This window comes from Rhinoderma darwinii, chromosome 13, assembly GCF_050947455.1.
Source record: "Rhinoderma darwinii isolate aRhiDar2 chromosome 13, aRhiDar2.hap1, whole genome shotgun sequence".
Taxonomy (NCBI): domain Eukaryota; kingdom Metazoa; phylum Chordata; class Amphibia; order Anura; family Rhinodermatidae; genus Rhinoderma; species Rhinoderma darwinii.
Genome location: NC_134699.1, coordinates 17410952 through 17431367, shown reverse-complemented (window position 1 = coordinate 17431367; position 20416 = coordinate 17410952). Strand labels below are relative to the sequence as shown.

Below are 20416 nucleotides of genomic sequence, written 5' to 3'. Positions count from 1 at the left end.
CGTATATTTACGCGCCGCTGTCAAATGACGGCGCGTAAATAGACGCCCGCGTCAAAGAAGTGACCTGTCACTTCTTTGGCCGTAATTGGAGCCGTTATTCATTGACTCCAATGAATAGCAGCGCTAATTACGCCCGTAATGGACGCGGCGTTCAAGCGCCTGCACATGCCGGTACGGCTGAAATTACGGGGATGTTTTCAGGCTGAAACATCCCCGTAATTTCAGCCGTAACGGACGCCCTCGTGTGAACATACCCTAAAGTGTACAACATACTGCTACTCATCTATATATAAAGTGTACAACATACTGCTACTCATCAATATATAAAGTGTACAACATACTGCTACTCATCTATATATAAAGTGTACAACATACTGCTACTCATCTATATATAAAGTGTACAACATACTGCTACTCATCTATATATAAAGTGTACAACATACTGCTACTTATCTATATATAAAGTGTACAACATACTGCTACTTATCAATATAAAGTGTACAACATACTGATACTTATCTATATATAAAGTGTACAACATACTGATACTTATCTATATATAAAGTGTACAATATGCCGCTACTTATCTATATATAAAGTATACAACATACTGCTACTCATCTATAAAGTGTACAACATACTGATACTTATCAATATATAAAGTGTACAACATACTGCTACTTATCTATATATAAAGTGTACAACATACTGCTACTTATCTATATATAAAGTGTACAACATACTGCTACTTATCAATATAAAGTGTACAACATACTGATACTTATCTATATATAAAGTGTACAACATACTGATACTTATCTATATATAAAGTGTACAATATGCCGCTACTTATCTATATATAAAGTATACAACATACTGCTACTCATCTATAAAGTGTACAACATACTGATACTTATCAATATATAAAGTGTACAACATACTGCTACTTATCTATATATAAAGTATACAACATACTGCTACTTATCTATATATAAAGTGTACAACATACTGCTACTCATCAATATATAAAGTGTACAACATACTGCTACTCATCTATATATAAAGTGTACAACATACTGCTACTCATCTATGTATAAAGTATACAACATACTGCTACTCATCTATATATAAAGTGTACAACATACTGCTACTTATCTATATATAAAGTGTACAACATACTGCTACTCATCTATATATAAAGTGTACAACATACTGCTACTCATCAATATATAAAGTATACAACATACTGCTACTTATCTATATATAAAGTATACAACATACTGCTACTCATCAATATATAAAGTGTACAACATACTGCTACTCATCTATATATAAAGTATACAACATACTGCTACTCATCAATATATAAAGTGTACAACATACTGCTACTCATCTATATATAAAGTATACAACATACTGCTACTCATCTATAAAGTGTACAACATACTGCTACTCATCAATATATAAAGTGTACAACATACTGCTACTCATCTATATATAAAGTGTACAACATACTGCTAGTCATCTATATATAAACTGTACAACATACTGCTACTCATCAATATATAAAGTGTACAACATACTGCTACTTATCTATATATAAAGTGTACAACATACTGCTACTCATCAATATATAAAGTGTACAACATACTGCTACTCATCTATATATAAAGTATACAACATACTGCTACTCATCAATATATAAAGTGTACAACATACTGCTACTCATCAATATATAAAGTGTACAACATACTGCTACTCATCAATATATAAAGTGTACAACATACTGCTACTCATCTATATATAAAGTGTACAACATACTGCTACTCATCTATATATAAAGTGTACAACATACTGCTACTCATCAATATATAAAGTGTACAACATACTGCTACTTATCTATATATAAAGTGTACAACATACTGTTACTCATCTATATATAAAGTGTACAACATACTGTTACTCATCAATATATAAAGTGTACAACATACTGCTACTCATCAATATATAAAGTGTACAACATACTGCTACTCATCTATATATAAAGTATACAACATACTGCTACTTATCTATTTATAAAGTATACAACATACTGCTACTCATCAATATATAAAGTGTACAACATACTGCTACTCATCTATATATAAAGTATACAACATACTGCTACTTATCTATATATAAAGTGTACAACATACTGATACTCATCAATATATAAAGTATACAACATACTGCTACTCATCAATATATAAAGTGTACAACATACTGCTACTCATCTATATATAAAGTATACAACATACTGCTACTCATCAATATATAAAGTGTACAACATACTGCTACTCATCTATATATAAAGTATACAACATACTGCTACTCATCTATAAAGTGTACAACATACTGCTACTCATCAATATATAAAGTGTACAACATACTGCTACTCATCTATATATAAAGTGTACAACATACTGCTAGTCATCTATATATAAACTGTACAACATACTGCTACTCATCAATATATAAAGTGTACAACATACTGCTACTCATCTATATATAAAGTGTACAACATACTGCTACTTATCTATATATAAAGTGTACAACATACTGTTACTCATCTATATATAAAGTGTACAACATACTGTTACTCATCTATATAGAAAGTGTACAACATACTGCTACTTATCTATATATAAAGTGTACAACATACTGCTACTCATCAATATATAAAGTGTACAACATACTGCTACTCATCTATATATAAAGTATACAACATACTGCTACTCATCAATATATAAAGTGTACAACATACTGCTACTCATCAATATATAAAGTGTACAACATACTGCTACTCATCAATATATAAAGTGTACAACATACTGCTACTCATCTATATATAAAGTGTACAACATACTGCTACTTATCTATATATAAAGTGTACAACATACTGTTACTCATCTATATATAAAGTGTACAACATACTGTTACTCATCTATATAGAAAGTGTACAACATACTGCTACTTATCTATATATAAAGTGTACAACATACTGCTACTTATCTATATATAAAGTATACAACATACTGCTACTCATCAATATATAAAGTGTACAACATACTGTTACTCATCAATATATAAAGTGTACAACATACTGCTACTCATCAATATATAAAGTGTACAACATACTGCTACTCATCTATATATAAAGTATACAACATACTGCTACTTATCTATTTATAAAGTATACAACATACTGCTACTCATCAATATATAAAGTGTACAACATACTGCTACTCATCAATATATAAAGTATATAACATACTGCTACTCATCTATATATAGTATACAACATACTGCTACTTATCTATAAAGTGTACAACATACGGATACTTATCAATATATAAAGTATACAACATACTGCTACTCATCAATATATAAAGTGTACAACATACTGCTACTCATCAATATATAAAGTATACAACATACTGCTACTTATCTATATATAAAGTGTACAACATACTGCTACTCATCTATATATAAAGTGTACAACATACTGCTACTCATCTATATATAAAGTATACAACATACTGCTACTTATCAATATATAAAGTATACAACATACTGCTACTTATCAATATATAAAGTATACAACATACTGCTACTCATCAATATATAAAGTGTACAACATACTGCTACTCATCAATATATAAAGTATACAACATACTGCTACTTATCTATATATAAAGTGTACAACATACTGCTACTCATCAATATATAAAGTGTACAACATACTGCTACTTATCTATATATAAAGTGTACAACATACTGCTACTCATCAATATATAAAGTGTACAACATACTGCTACTCATCTATATATAAAGTATACAACATACTGCTACTCATCTATATATAAAGTGTACAACATACTGCTACTCATCAATATATAAAGTGTACAACATACTGCTACTCATCAATATATAAAGTATACAACATACTGCTACTTATCTATGTATAAAGTGTACAACATACTGCTACTTATCTATATATAAAGTGTACAACATACTGCTACTCATCAATATATAAAGTGTACAACATACTGCTACTTATCTATATATAAAGTGTACAACATACTGCTACTCATCAATATATAAAGTGTACAACATACTGCTACTCATCTATATATAAAGTGTACAACATACTGCTACTCATCTATATATAAAGTGTACAACATACTGCTACTCATCAATATATAAAGTGTACAACATACTGCTACTCATCAATATATAAAGTATACAACATACTGCTACTCATCTATATATAGTGTACAACATACTGCTACTCATCAATATATAAAGTGTACAACATACTGCTACTTATCTATATATAAAGTGTACAACATACTGCTACTTATCTATATATAGTGTACAACATACTGCTACTCATCAATATATAAAGTGTACAACATACTGCTACTTATCTATATATAAAGTGTACAACATACTGCTACTCATCTATATATGAAGTGTACAACATACTGCTACTTATCTATATATAAAGTGTACAACATATTGCTACTCATCTATATATGAAGTGTACAACATACTGCTACTTATCTATATATAAAGTGTACAACATACTGCTACTCATCTATATAGAAAGTGTACAACATACTGCTACTTATCTATATATAAAGTGTACAACATACTGCTACTCATCAATATATAAAGTGTACAACATACTGTTACTCATCTATATATAGTGTACAACATACTGCTACTTATCTATATATAAAGTGTACAACATACTGCTACTCATCAATATATATAGTGTACAACATACTGCTACTTATCTATATATATATTTATACATCTGGAAACAATATGAAGAAAACATACATTTACTACCATGAATATATAAATCCCATATATGCTAAATTGGGCCATAACTTTTTAATTTTTCCATCAATTTAGCGATGTGAGGGCTCACATTTTCCAGGGCGAGCTGTAGTTTTCAACAATACCATTTGACTTTTTGATCACTTTTTATTTAATGCTTTTGAAGCGCTAAGGTGACCATAATTATTTTGGAACATAAAAAAAACCTTTAACTGTATTTTACTTTTTTATTTGTCCCCCTAGGGTCCTTGAAGCAGCAATCATTGGATTGCTTGCATGATATACATTAGTATTGCAGTATATCGTGATTCTGACAGTCTCGTTTGAAGCCCTGCTAGAGGCAGAACTTCAAAGAAGTACAAAGATGGCAGACCTAGGGCCCTTTGTTAGGCCCCCAGGTTGTGTAACCGGCCAATCGTGCCGCGTGGGGGGGGGGGGCGTGATGGCGTGTTTGAGGGGGCGCCTCCTGATTCTAACACTTTAAATGCTGCGGTCGAGATTGACCGCAGCATTTAAGGTGTTAAACGAGCGGAAACAAAGTGATCTTTGATTCCGCCCGTTGCAATGAGGTGTCGGCTGCGTGTAACAGCCGTCACCCGCTGTGTATGGATCGAGTTCAGCCTGTGAGCGTGCTCCATACTTCCCCTTAAGCCTTATCACGTACAGTTATGGGATAATGCGTTAAGGGGGTTTCCAACCCCTACAATTTTTAATATACCCACAATTCATATTCTATGCAGTTTCGTTCGATTGGTTCAGGGGTTCCCCCTTGCAGCACAAAACCTTTTGTTCATGGAAACATGATCACCGAATCCAAAAGGTCACTATGATAATAATCATCTTTATTTATATGGCGCCAACATATTCTGAAGTGCATTACAGCTGGGGGAGTAAAATAAACCTGTAAAATAACAGGTAGTCAAAACATATGAACGAACGAGGAGACGAAAGGAGAGAGGTCCTCGTACAAAAGAGCTTACAACCTAAAACTCCTCTGCCCCTATGACTGAGCAGAGCAATGGAAATACCGAAGGCAGATGTAAAAACTCAGGAAATGGTGGGATTTTTCGTCTGCTAATATTCGGCAGCAATTCTGTTACATGTGGACAAGCGCTATAAGTGCTAATCGTAGAGGAAATTGATGTACTGGCGATGCTTGCAAGCCAATAAATATCGCCCAGAAGAATACATAAAAGTACACAAATTATAATCACAATGTGAGGGTTTTCATTTCCTTTACAGCAGTGACCCAAGTGTTCCAGGGTGTCATTGTTTTGAGGGCTGTGCCAAACTCCTAAAATCACGTTCACGACTTCGTTGCGGATTCCACGCTTAAATCCAGACACAGCATGCATCCTGCTTGAGATCACACATCATACGCACAATGCTTACATTGATAAAATATTAACGTGGGGGGTTAATACTTTTTTTTTAATGTAAGGTGACTCAGGATAAAGTACCACATTGTTGCTTGCTGCCGCTACGAAATGATAGGACGGGGCTGGAAATGATGCCGTTTCTTTATGTATATTTCATGTTTTACTGTAGTGATTTTCCATGATACTCTTGATATTTAAGCTTCGCTAGTTGTGAAAAAGTTAATGCCCTAGAGTTACAACATGGGTGCACAGCGGGTGGCCTGGGACCCAGAAATCCAATTAGCTTAATGAGGTGCGACAGATAGTCACCACCCCCTCAACCGCTACTTACAATGACTGCACAATGGAAAATATCAAGGCCTTCGTAAGCTCAGTGATTTTTGTGCTGTAACTTATATACTTGATGTTATTCCGCACCAAAATACACAAGGATTATAAATAAAGTATAAAATGCACACACATAAATATGGAAGGGATTTCACTTCTCAGGAATATTAATCCAGCACCTATACTTGTAATAAAGATATTAGAACTTGTCTATTCTGATCACGCTCTGTGTATGTGGTGGAAATGCAACAGGGAGAAAGTAGGTGCGTTGCAAATTTTTGTTGTGACCCCATTATTGCGACAGCTCTGCCATCCCAGCCCCAGTACACTCATATACACTACCTTTCAAAAGTTTAGGGTCACTTAGAAATTTCCTTATTTTTGAAAGAAAAGCACAGTTTTTTTCAATGAAGATAACATTAAATTAATCAGAAATACACTCTATACATTGTTAATGTGCTAAATGACTATTCTACCTGCAAACGTCTGGTTTTTAATGCAATATCTACGTAGGTGTATAGAGGCCCATTTCCAGCAACCATCACTCCAGTGTTCTTATGGTACATTGTGTTTGCTAACTGTGTTAGAAGGCTAATGGATGATTAGAAAACACTTGAAAACCCTTGTGCAATTATGTTAGCACCGCTGTAAACAGTTTTGCTGTTTAGAGGAGCTATAAAACTGACCTTCCTTTGAGCTAGTTGAGAATCTGGAGCATTACATTTGTGGGTTCGATTAAACTCTCCAAATGGCTAGAAAAAGAGAGCTTTCATGTGAAACTCGACAGTCTATTCTTGTTCTTAGAAATGAAGGCTATTCCATGCGAGAAATTGCCAAGAAACTGAAGATTTCCTACAACGGTGTGTACTACTCCCTTCAGAGGACAGCACAAACAGGCTCTAACCAGAGTAGAAAGAGAAGTGGGAGGCCCCGCTGCACAACTGAGCAACAAGACAAGTACATTAGAGTCTCTAGTTTGAGAAATAGACGCCTCACAGGTTCTCAACTGGCTGATTCATTAAATAGTACCCGCAAATGCCAGTGTCAACGTCTACAGTGAAGAGGCGACTTCGGGATGCTGGCCTTCAGGGCAGAGGGGCAAAGAAAAAGCCATATCTGAGACTGGCTAATAAAAGGAAAAGATTAATATGGGCAAAAGCACACAGACATTGGACAGCGGAAGATTGGAAAGAAGTGTTCTGGACAGACGAATCGAAGTTTGAGGTGTTTGGATCACACAGAAGAACATTTGTGAGACGCAGAACAACTGAAAAGATGCTGGAAGAGTGCCTGACGCCATCTGTCAAGCATGGTGGAGGTCATGTGATGGTCTGGGGTTGCTTTGGTGCTGGTAAAGTGGGAGATTTGTACAAGGTAAAAGGTATTTTGAATAAGGAAGGCTATCACTCCATTTTGCAACGCCATGCCATACCCTGTGGACAGCGCTTGATTGGAGCCAATTTCATCCTACAACAGGACAATGACCCAAAGCACACCTCCAAATTATGCAAGAACTATTTAGGGAAGAAGCAGGCAGCTGGTATTCTATCTGTAATGGAGTGGCCAGCGCAGTCACCAGATCTCAACCCCATAGAGCTGTTGTGGGAGCAGCTTGACCGTATGGTACGCAAGAAGTGCCCATCAAGCCAATCCAACTTGTGGGAGGGGCTTCTGGAAGCATGGGGTGAAATTTCTCCCGATTACCTCAGCAAATTAACAGCTAGAATGCCAAAGGTCTGCAATGCTGGAATTGCTACAAATGGAGCATTCCAAGACCAAAGCAAAGTGTGAAGGAGAAAATTATTATTTCAAATAAAAATCATTATTTCTAACCTTGTCAATGTCTTGACTATATTTTCTAGTCATTTTGCAACTCATTTGATAAATATAAGTGTGAGTTTTAATGGAAAACACAAAAATTGTCTGGGTGACACCAAACTTTTGAACAGCAGTGTACATTGATGTGATTTATTGCAGCCATAGTGCCCCTGTTATAGCTGCAGTTCCTCCAGCACGGCCACAGTGAACTTAGTGTCCCCATAACTGCCACTATGCCCTATAATAGATAGTGACCTCGTAATAGCCACTGTGCCCCTATAAGAGCCAAGATGTCAGATAGAGTGGCATCATTAAAGCCACATATAGTAACCCATTAGACCTGCGGTGTCCCAAACAGACACAGTGCCCCCATAGCAACATTGCCCCTTATAACAGTGCCTGACTCCATGCTGCCATATAAAGCTTTTTGTAGCGTGACAGATCTAATGTCAACTATTGTGCAATTCACATGCAAACTTACAATAGTGACTTGCTTAAAAATTGTGCATGTCTTTATTTTGCCCCATGCACACGACCGTGCATTTGCCTTCATACAACAATTGCGGATCGTATAGGTCACATTGTATCCTATGGGACAATGAACACGATCGTGGTTTCCAAAGTTCGTGCATTGCCCAGAGGCCAGACCGCAAAAAAATAGGACATGTCATTTTACGGGCTGCATTTGCGGTCCGGGCTCATTAAACTTAATGTACTCTTGTGTGTGCACGGTCAGTGATTGCGTATGGCCCGCGGATGCACTCTAATCACGGACTGTGCACACATCGACGGTCCTGTGCATGAGGACTTAATATACTGTATTTGTCACAAATTTGCATGAATATCTCATAAAAGTCTAAAAGGTGTCCCAAACACATAGTAAATTTACCACACATCACACTCCATTTTTTAAAGAAAATATGGCGCATTTTGGCTAGTAATTTAGCTGTCCAACAGGAGTATGTCTAGTGCCTTGAATATACGTGAATACGTGTCTAATTTTACATGGCAGGAAATGCTACTTAGTTTTAGGAAAGTTTTCAAGATTCCCATGGAGAGGAACTAACCTTTAACCTCAAGCCTTGTGTCTGTGTTGTGCTGCAGATGTTATTGGGACACTCGGTGTAGTCACAAGGGACTGGATATGGCGATGCTAAACAACAAGGAGTAGACAGGATATTAAGGGTAGCTACTGGCTGTTACACGGGGGATAGAATAGTATTACTTGAGAGAGTTAAAAGGCTTTAAAATCTGGGGTTAATTTTGCTAAACATGATATAATTTATTGTATTCACCTTTGCAAACAGAAGGGTGGGACAAAAAGGAAAAGCCGGAGTTCATCTTTAAATTTGCTCCCACAGTCAAAATGTCAGGAACTGGCACTGTATGGGCAGGGTGTGTTTTGCTTTACAAATACACCCGCTCAGAAAGCTGCACATACTGATCTTGTCGCTATATGGACAAGCCAGAAGGAAACATCACATATAAGGATCAATGTTTTTGCCACAAACAGCATCTCTGTCTATGGAGTACCTGGCACATCAGTGCATTACAAGAACAACCCATTGATTTTAATAATGACCATGTAATAATTTATTTCCCCTGTGGTGGCGCTGCAGGATTATTGAACACTTGTAGCTGATTTCCCTAGCAGATCACAGTTGATCGAGGTGGTCCTAGCAGCAGGAGACATTGTAGCAAATTTTGATGGGATTTTTCAAATAAAAAGGGACTGTCCAAAGTGAGCAACCTTTTTACAATATTAGAGTAAAATAAACAAAATATAAAAATAGGACTTTCTTTACGATATAGACTGACTATAAAGATATCTACTGCTATGCGGTTTATTAGATAAGTTTTATATTTGACTACTCGCTTCTCTAGGGTTCCTTCATGACCTCAGTACCTATGACGCCATAAACATGGCGTATGTCATGTAAAGTAGTTACCCAGCTATACAATCAATGACTATTGTTCCAGCTCATAGAATATCTGCCTGAAAATATTTTTACATTTCATGCATGTTTTTTCCAGTCAAGCAGAGAATACATCAATCAGGGATGTGCCTCCCTTATCTCATCCGTCCCTGTCCCTCCGAACTCCCCCTGCTACTGTCCCCACACCCTCCGAGACTAGCGGTGGATAACTGCGGAATACACTGTGTATAAACAGAAGATCATGAGAAAGAAACATGTGGTCACATCCGATGGGAACCCGTGGATCCTCACAGCTGGAGACGGTTTAGAAGTTGTGTGTTTCTCCTTCTCCCAACCATGCTCATATTTGGACCCATCCGGTGTATACACTGCATGCATCACATACATGAGCGGTGCAATAAGCTTATAATTCAGGTCTGTGTAATTTAATCATAATAAATTGTGTTACGTACATCCACAAGCATATGACTGTCGAGTTGTTCCTGAAATGCTACGCTTCATCTAAACAACACTATAATTTAATCAGGCTTACTGAAAGCATTTCTGATCGTTCCTTATTTAAAGGGATATTCCCATAACACCGCTCCAATCAAATGAATGGGGCCATGCTGCAGTGCTGGGAGCACCGCTGGGCGAGGAAAAGAGTCAAGGGGACTCGGCACTAAACCAAATCAGACTCCCACCGATCACAAAGTGATGGCATATCCTAGCAATATGCTATCACTTTGTGTAATGGGAATTGACCCTTTAAGTTAATTTTTTAACAGGATGTCCACTTTGGGCAAACCCTTCCAGTTAGAAAGGTTCACAAACTATACTGGGACCCCAGCAATCAGCTGTAATCTGTGGAGGATCCCAGCAGCAAGTGTTCAATTTCTCTGCAGCGCCGCCACAGGGGAAGAAAAGTATTACTCAGCTCTTATTGAAATCCATGGGCTGTCCATGCAATGAATGGACGTGCTGGGTCCTCCAGAGGGAGAGATGCTCTTTGTATCCACTCTCCGCTTGCTAAAAAAATAAAGGCCACCAGGGCAGTATAGGTTTAGTGACTGTACCTTAGGAATGCCCAAACAAATGTGCATTAAAATATTTTAATGTAATAGAACCCCAATAGCTACGTAGCCGAGGGATACTTGTATGACTCGTATCTAAACATGATAATAATACTAACCAGTTTAGTAATAACTAATAAAGAAAGTCTCTTTCTAATATTGATATTTACTGAATGCTAAAGTTTGGGAAAATTGGGATTTAGCCTAAAAAAAACCAATTTCAGTTTTTTAAATTTGGAACAAAATATGCCACGAACCCAATGCACTCTATTGAATTCCTGAAAGAACAAAGCTTGATCCGTTAATGGGCAAGTCTGCCTTGATGTAGAGTTGTAGGATATATGTCTAGTGTTGCAGTTACCGACCAGATGACAATCCTCGGGGGGCCCAGGTCCTCACATGATAATGGGGCCCTGCCACAATAATACGATCTGTATGTGCAATGACTAGAATAGGTTTAGAAGTCCGACGCATCAAACCATTAAAGGTACCCACATTACATGACTAGCTGCAAACCAGAACTCATGACAATAGTAATTGTGCAACGTTGTCTCCGTAAATGCACTGGCATCTATATAGGTGAGGTGTGTTTGTGTGTGTGTGTGTGTGTAGTAGTGTATGATGTCTGCTGAAAAAGTATGAGAACTACAGAAGTACACAAGGTTATAGAAGGATATAGCCTTTATATAATTCAAGTTCAGAAAACACACTAAGTCATATCGACAAATACATCACACGTTTGCGCAATTTGCACAGTCCTACAATGTGATTTACCATAGTAAAAATAGATCATACCTTTCCCATGCCCTGAGGAATAACCTGTGCCCCAACCGGGTCTTTCTGAAGCAATAGCTGTATTAGTCACATACAGCTCTACTGACTAATCACTGACGTAACTTGTCTAGAGACCAGCGCCTAATAGTTTAGTCAAAGGGCACATATACTGACATATATTTACCGTAGTTGTACAGTCCGTCCTAAAACAGATCATCTAATAAGCTACAGTATTAGCGTTTCTCTTTCCTTTTACTCCTGTATGACAGTACACAGCCTATTTGGTTCCATATTAATGAGTTGTAGGCACTCGTATGTCTCTATATGGTGCCTCTGTATGGCCAATGCTTCTTGGGGAGAATACCTCCATAATATGGCATGCTGCAAAAGATTCCTATTAATCCACAAGAAATAAACCTTCTTAAACCTCCCTGTAAAATCAGAGGTATACGGAGGTATGGTATAGGCCCATTGCGGTTACTAACATGATGGAAAATCCTCGTCATGACCGAATAGAAAATGTCCTACTATACAGACGCAGCAAATCGATGATCCGCAAATACGCAGATCTGACTTAATGTGATCTAAAAGGGTTATTCCCATCTAATAAGAGTGATTACCGACATCTGGGACCCCCATCAATCCTGAGAATGAAGGGGTCGAGGTGCTGATTTAGTGCTGCATCTCCTACGTTTTTTCCCTGCCCAGCGGCGCCCCAGGACACCTGAAACCAGCGCTGCAGGCCTTTCATTCTCAGGCTCTGTAGGATACCAGAGGTTGGATCCCCGCCGATCAGAGGGTGATGGCATATCCTAGAATGCAGTATACAGTGACATCGTACTCTCTATGGAATTGCAAATAACCATAGCTTGAACCAATAAAACTAATTTAGAGCTGGACACAGGGATTTGCTTAGTGATGCCTGCATTATTTGACAAGACTAGACTAGGAGACAGATGAAGTTGACCAAAATGGCTTGAGATGCACAGTGATGTCAGAAGCCGGACCAAATTGTGATAAAAGATCATACCAATGAATGGACAATAATGTCAGCAAATGTAATAATGCTCTCTCATGATACAAAGGAATACTTAATGCAGGAATATGTATAGGTGATATTACAGGTGGATGGCTATAGGGTCCAAGTATAACCTCTGGAGCCAGGAGTTACATGCTACATCTTTGGACATTAGTGTGATCTGTAGGATACGAATATTAGTGTCTTTAGTAAAAAAAAATCTATATATATGTTACGAGGCAGGAAGCACGCACTAACCATGAAGTGCTGGGATTGAGTAAGCAACACGTCTTTAACCCCTTTGTGGCAGGTCTACAAGATGCCAGTGGGTTGAGGCAAGAGGTGTTTGCCAAGTTGAACATTTATCATTCTTTCTTTCATGTGTGTGATAGAGGCTCAGCCTGCGACCCGGACTACCCTTCCCAGGCTCTCCATGGAAAGAAGCCCAGTCTCTCTTGTACATAAAGCACCTCTGTGAGAACAGCGTTCAGTCCTGGTGAGTGACCCAGAAAGAGAACAAGGCTGGACGCTCTTCAGATGCACTGCTAATAGGTGGGTATAGAGAATAACAGTCTGTGCCTGGGTATGTAGTTTAATATTTGAGCATATGTAGTTATTACTGGGCATGAACAATATTGATATGCCATACACCTGTGCCATGTCTATTAATGCCAACTATACCTTTGTAGACTTGTAAATGGACCTTAGTGAAGGAGATATACACTTGTTAACTAAAGTTGGGAATTTTTCTACCTGCTTTTGCTTACATGTCCTTTCTTCTCCTGTACCGCCAGCTTTGTACCATCCACAATGTAACCCAGCAGCGCAAGTCTGTGAAGGTGGCAAAATGTCCACCGGTGGGGATGAGTGGGTCCCTGAAGAACAGGAATCGGTAACCAGCAAATTACAGCGTAAAATGAAGCAGTCTCCTCTTGTTCCTGTTGGTGAGTAATAACAAAAATCAGTCAACTTAGTAAAGTGTTATCGGGCTTGGGGCACTTGAGTTAGAGACTAAACTACAAGTTCCAGCATAACCGTGTTTATGTCAGAGGTCACTTCTAAGTATGGCTTGTATTAGAGTAATATCTGTAAAAACATACAGAGAAGGTATTTAGATTGTAAGCCTTACTGGGGACAGCGAGCGATAGCTTTTCTACAGTGCTATGGAATATGTTGGTGCTATATAAAGCAATAGAAATAATAAATAACACCTGTACAACTTTGTGATAGAGAAAATCTACGGATTTGTAACTGGCACATCTGTAGACCAAGTTGTTAAAGTGTTTGTCCGGTTTCAGCAAATTAATGTTATTTTTTGTATAATAAAAAGTTATACAATTTTCTAATATACTTTCTGAATTAATTCCGCATGACTTTCAAGATCTCTGCTTGTTATTCAGTAGGAACATTCATTACTTTTAGTGGATAAAAATCTGTCCATGGCCATGATGTACACACAGGTGCACGGCTCGTTACATGGTCATGTGATGTACACACAGGTGCACGGCTCGTTACATGGTCATGTGATATACACACAGGTGCACGGCCAGTTACATGGTCATGTGATGTACACACAGGTGCACGGCCCGTTACATGGTCATGTGACGTACACACAGGTGCACGGCCCGTTACATGGTCATGTGACGTACACACAGGTGCACGGCTCGTTACATGGTCATGTGATGTAGACACAGGTGCACGGCCATGATATGTACACAGGTGCACGGCTCTTTACATGGCCATGATGTACACAGGTGCACGGCTCTTTACATGGCCATGATGTACACAGGTGCACGGTTCGTTACATGGTCATGTGACGTACACACAGGTGCATGTCTCGTTACATGGTCATGTGATGTGCACACAGGTACTGGGATCGTTAGAAGACACAGCTGATAGGCATCCTGTAACTTTATTGAGCCTTTCACCTGTGTATCCATCCAATGACCACAGACAAAATTTTATCCCCTGGAAGTAAACATTGAACGTTCCTACTGCATAACAAAAAGCAGAGATCTTGAAAAATGTGAGGAATTAATACAGAAAATATATTGAGAAATCGTATAACTTTTCATTCAACTGATGCAACGGAACATGGAGTAGTTGCCCATATCAACAATATTCCTGATCTCATTTTTCCGAGGCCTTTTCCAAAATAAAAGACACATCTGATGGGTTTCTATGGGCTATGGCTCCTCTTTTCCTTTGCAGCAGGTTTGATAACTCTCCCCCCATCGTGTTAATCCTAGTGCAGGGCATGGGGTAGCGGTACATAACACAGGGATTCTCTGTGGTGATCTTTGAATCCCTGTGTCCTGCACTAGACAGAGCATTTGATCAGCTTTCCTTTGAGTGTTCCCCTACGGCTGAATCCACACAGATTTTTTTCATCGCAGATTTCAAAAGCAAAACGTGGATTTTGGTGCAGATTTTATTCTATGCATTGCTAGAGGTGAAATCCTCAGGCAAAATCTGTGACAGAACGGACATAAAAAAAAATCTATAGCATGCCATCAATTCTCTGCTGTTTTTTGCCTCTTCATGTGGATAGGGAGGTATTTAAAACCCCATTCACATGTATTGCACTGTAATATGCTGCAAATTTTCAGTGTGGAATCTGCACTGAAAATCCACAACGATTCTGCAACGTGAGAGTTCACCCCCAATTAAATCTATCACTAAATCTGGCCATACACATCAGATTAACGGCGGGGTGAGCCAACTTGGAAGCAGCCTGACATCTGCTGTCGGGGGGTGGGAAGGACGAAAGATCTGGTATGTTGGATTTGGACATGCTTGATCCCTTGTTCCCCCAAAAGATAATCCACTGCCACAGATGCCATATATTTGGGGAGGTCATAAGAGAAATAGCTGTCAAACAGCCAATTGTATGGCCAGGCTTGATATTTAGGTAAAGTATCAGCACCACCTGGGAGAAGATTTTCCTGGTGGTCTTTAAAATAAAAAATAATAGACTAACATTTCGAGAGATTTTCTCTTTTGGAAATACTTGACCATGACAGGGTCGTGTCCAATTATTCTTGCTTTTTGCAGGTCTGGCTGGATTTGCTGTGATTGTCATTTATGGACTTTACAAACTGAAACAACGAGGCAACGTAAAAATGTCAGTTCATCTGATTCACACACGTGTAGCTGCACAGGCCTGTGTTGTGGGGGCCACTGCCTTGGGTAAGTCTACTATAACACAATGGTCTACCATCTTGAAGCATTTAAGTGTAGGGCAAAAGTGACACAACTGCCTTGGTCCTCATTCACTTATGTTTTGTGCAACCACTAAACCCCAGTACAACTATTGTGAAGTGTAACATCGAACGCCCAGCTGTAGTCTTTAGCGCTGACCTTTTACTAAATGGGCAGATTCTACATTGTAAAAGTAGCAGAAAGGTCCTCAGAGGAACATCTAAATGGGGGTCCCTGCCGTTGCTGGTTCATGTTATCCACACCCCATAGGAAAGGAGGATTCACCATCAGCCGTGTTCAAGAAACAGAAATATCCGTCATCGCTTCTCACCCCTGTATCTTTTTCTATCTCCATTGTGTATTCTGCAGCCTGGCCTCTACCCATTATTATGCCCCCCACTTCTAAAAACTTCTTTAAAAGAGTATAAGGACCCCCTCAGTTGCTGGAATAGCACCAAAAGCGTGTGTAACCCTGTAAGTTACGTCCAGGACAGATAATAAGACCGAGCTGCATATGGGTCATTTTATCAGTATAAGGCCAAGATCACACACACAGTTTTGATGCAGTATTTGTGGCAGATTTTTTGTTAGACACAGAAGTGGAAACAAAAGAAAGAAGTTACATCAGTATTTTCTTTATACCTTTCCTTCCTTCTGGATCCACTTCTGGCTTTGGCTAAAAAAAAAAACTGAGGAAAAAACTGTATCAAAACGTTGTGTGTGATCCTGGCCTTAAACATTTAGTTACTCTGCCATTCTGTATGGACAAACCTACACTTGTTGACACCCGCAATGATGTTACGCAGGCGGCCATTAACCAGGAAAGCATTTGAAAACCTTTGAAATGTATGTATGTGGAGCTGAAATGTATGTATGTGGAGGTGAAATGTATGTATGTGGAGGTGAAATGTATGTATGTGGAGGTGAAATGTATGTATGTGGAGGTGAAATGTATGTATGTGGAGGTGAAATGTATGTATGTGGAGGTGAAATGTATGTATGTGGAGGTGAAATGTATGTATGTGGAAGTGAAATGTATGTATGTGCTCCCTAAAGTTCCCAATTTGCATCACTCCACTACAGTGCTTGTAAAATACATTTCTCTATCTGCATAACAATCTTACCCTGCAGCCGAACATCCGCATGTCAATTTGTCTGTGTATGTGACTACTCCCCACGCTTTCGAAAAGTTGGAGTTTAAGAGTTAATTTTCAGGAAATGCAGAAAGTATGAACCCAGGAAAAGGGTAAATTCCAGAATATGCATCGAGGGATTAAAGAGCCCGGAGCAAGGGCATAAAAGGAGCATGTGTCAGCGGAGTCATAGGAAACAAGATTATAAGGCATCATGTAACATTTAGGCCCCATGCACACGACAGCAAAAAACGGAGCCATTCACTTTCATTGAACACTGACACCTTTCCGTAGCACTACGGAAGGGTGTCAGTGCCGAGGAAATGTTCCGGGAATTATGTAACATGTCCGTTCTTTCGCATTTTGCGGGCTGTGCTCCCATACTTTGTATGGGAGAACGGCCCGAAAATGCGGCTGTCAGTCAGCGGCCGGCCGTGCCCGCAATCGCGGGCCGTGATTGCGGGCACGGTCGTGTGCATGGGGCCTTAGAAATAGAATATAATTATCCCACACTCTTCTGAAGGGATATTATTTTCTTATTATTATTTTTTTAAACGAGGTGGGGGGGGGGGGGGTATTAAAAGAGGTCCTGCCACCTCTCCTGACACGTACCTTTTAGTAAATAATTGTATTCCCCATGAAATAACCATTCTTTAACATCTTTTCTTAGAACGCTAGGTTGTGCCGTTCCTCTGTTATTCCTCCTAGAAATGTATGAATAAATTGACAACTGGGTATTACCAGTTGGGGGTGTGACCCTACAGACTGACACGGTCCAATCAGTGCTGACAGAATGAGACTGTGTAGGGACACGCCCCTTTGATGATGGGAACAGGAACAGTATTTATCCATAAATTTCTATATGTTCCAGAATTGTTATTTCATGGGGAATACAAGTATTTACTAAAATAGACATGTTAGGAGAGATGAAAGGTCCTCTTTAAGGCCTTGTAATGAAAACCATAATATAGCTGGATTTTAGTGTCCGGATTGGGACTGCAAGACCTGGACTTTCAGAGGTTCTACTTAAAGGGAAGGTGTCATGATTTTTTTTATTATTATATTGCTTTTAATATGATATTAACAGAAATTTTATTTATTTGTGTTCTCATGTTCTACTTTTTACTTCTCTATGGGGGCTGCCTTTTTTTTCATCTCTGTATGTGTTGATTAACGACACGTACAGAGATGGAATACGGCACATACAACCCCATAGAGAATGCGAACGGGAGCCGTTCCATTCTCTGAAGCGTACGCCGTATGTGTGGGAACGACGCATGCGCCGCTCCCACACAGACCAAAACTAAGCTCATTAGCAGAGCGAAATCCGGCGCCATTTTCATGTGGACCGGAAGCCGCTGGCGGACAGTCAGATGACGACTTCCGGCCATATGTTCAATGAAGCGAAGGCGCAAGGAATAGGAACGGAGGCGGCAGCAGAAGCAGGCAATTTATGTTCGTGTGAGTGAGTGTGCAGTGCATGTGTGCAGTGCGCACGTGTTATACTGTCTGCTTAGCACTGTATCTAATCCTCCTACACTGTGCAGTCGCTAGGAAAATGGCGGCACACAGTGTAGGTTTGAAGATTCAAACCCCTCCTTCTCCTGCCACTAGCCAGGAGAAGGGAGGGGGGATTGTGTGAGGACACTAGAGGAGAGTGTGTCGACACCAAATTTGCAGCATAAATCAATGAGGTTGCTTTACCACATTGACCATGCTGCAATTTTGGGAACTGCTCCCTCTAGTGCCCAGCACATGGAAATGTTATAAATTAGAATCTAATTTATAATATTTCCTGACTTGTGAAAAAATTCAAACAATGTGTAATCACTCAAATACTAATTGTTTAACTAAAAAAAAATGTTTACAAATTCTAGCGACACATTCCCTTTAACAGGACATAAAACCCTACACTGATCCATGTTCGGTTCCGCAAAACACAGGGGGATGTATAACGGCAGTCTGAGAGGCACTTTATAGTGATACCTTATAACACAATATACAGTATTTAATGATCATTCATTTTTGTACACCCTTGTTATCCAGTCATCAATTACAGTGCTAAAAACACATCCAACATTGCATTTACCTTTCTTCTTTGTCTGCAGGCACTACATATGCCATGTACAAGGAACACCGAGAGCGAAAGGCAACTGAAAGAGAAGCCGTCATGCAAAATGGAAGACATTCTACCAAGGAGTAAAGTAACCTGCTACATAACCAACCAGTCTAAGGCCCAGTTCAAACCGGAATCAGCGCCAAAAAATGGCCAAGCCGCTTGCTGGAAAAAAAAGTGACACGACCTTTATCGTCGCAATTCCGCCTCTGACCTCCCCTTGAAATCAACGGGAGGCAGAAAAACCCTGTGGCGCTTGTGTCGGAACATTTTTCGCTGCATTTTTTGACCGTGGTTCTCAATGGCCGTGGGCGAAAGACTCTGTGAAATAGCACAGGCGGGTGAAAATCTGCCTCAACATTCCTGAAGAAATTTTGAGGCAGATTTTTTTTTTCTGCCTGCAAAAAAACTGTGTGACCTAGGCCTAAGACTTAAAGGGATCTCCTCTAGGTGTGTTTTTTTTCCTTCCATTTTTTGCTATAGAACTTAACATCTAGAGGCAGATTATGATGTATAGTGTCCTCCAACATCTGTTATTTGATAGCTTATCCTTCCATGCACCACATAAAGACTGAGGAACCTGCTGACTAAACAGTGTAGTAAAAACCGATGTATTCACTCTCCTTTGGTTACTCCGTGTATGTTGTAATGCTATTCTAGATGCAGAATTTGATTGTCCCAAAATACAACTTCTGTTTAAAAACACAAAAATTTTGATTATTCCTAATTTTCTGTTATGATGGATTCAATTGCCAGTAATACAAAACATTATTT

General features: G+C 38.9%; 1 protein-coding gene across 1 annotated transcript; it reads left to right on the top strand.

The window, feature by feature from the left end:
* Nucleotides 1-13643: 13643 nt before the first annotated feature.
* Nucleotides 13644-20353, top strand: HIGD1B (HIG1 hypoxia inducible domain family member 1B). Its single transcript, XM_075846122.1, has 4 exons — nt 13644-13744; nt 13987-14136; nt 16247-16381; nt 19635-20353. Exons 2-4 carry the CDS (start codon nt 14040-14042, stop codon nt 19727-19729), a joined length of 327 nt encoding a protein of 108 aa, XP_075702237.1. The 5' UTR covers nt 13644-13744; nt 13987-14039; the 3' UTR covers nt 19730-20353.
* The last annotated feature ends 63 nt before the right edge of the window (nt 20354-20416 follow it).

What these genes read in the sequence shown, in the direction of transcription:
- HIGD1B (XM_075846122.1), top strand. Translation starts at nt 14,040, where the DNA reads ATGTCCACCGGTGGGGATGAGTGGGTCCCTGAAGAACAGGAATCGGTA. An exon ending in GTCTCCTCTTGTTCCTGTTG is followed by an intron (nt 14,137 to 16,246) that starts GTGAGTAATAAC and finishes TGCTTTTTGCAG; the next exon opens with GTCTGGCTGGATTTGCTGTG. An exon ending in TGTGGGGGCCACTGCCTTGG is followed by an intron (nt 16,382 to 19,634) that starts GTAAGTCTACTA and finishes CTTTGTCTGCAG; the next exon opens with GCACTACATATGCCATGTAC.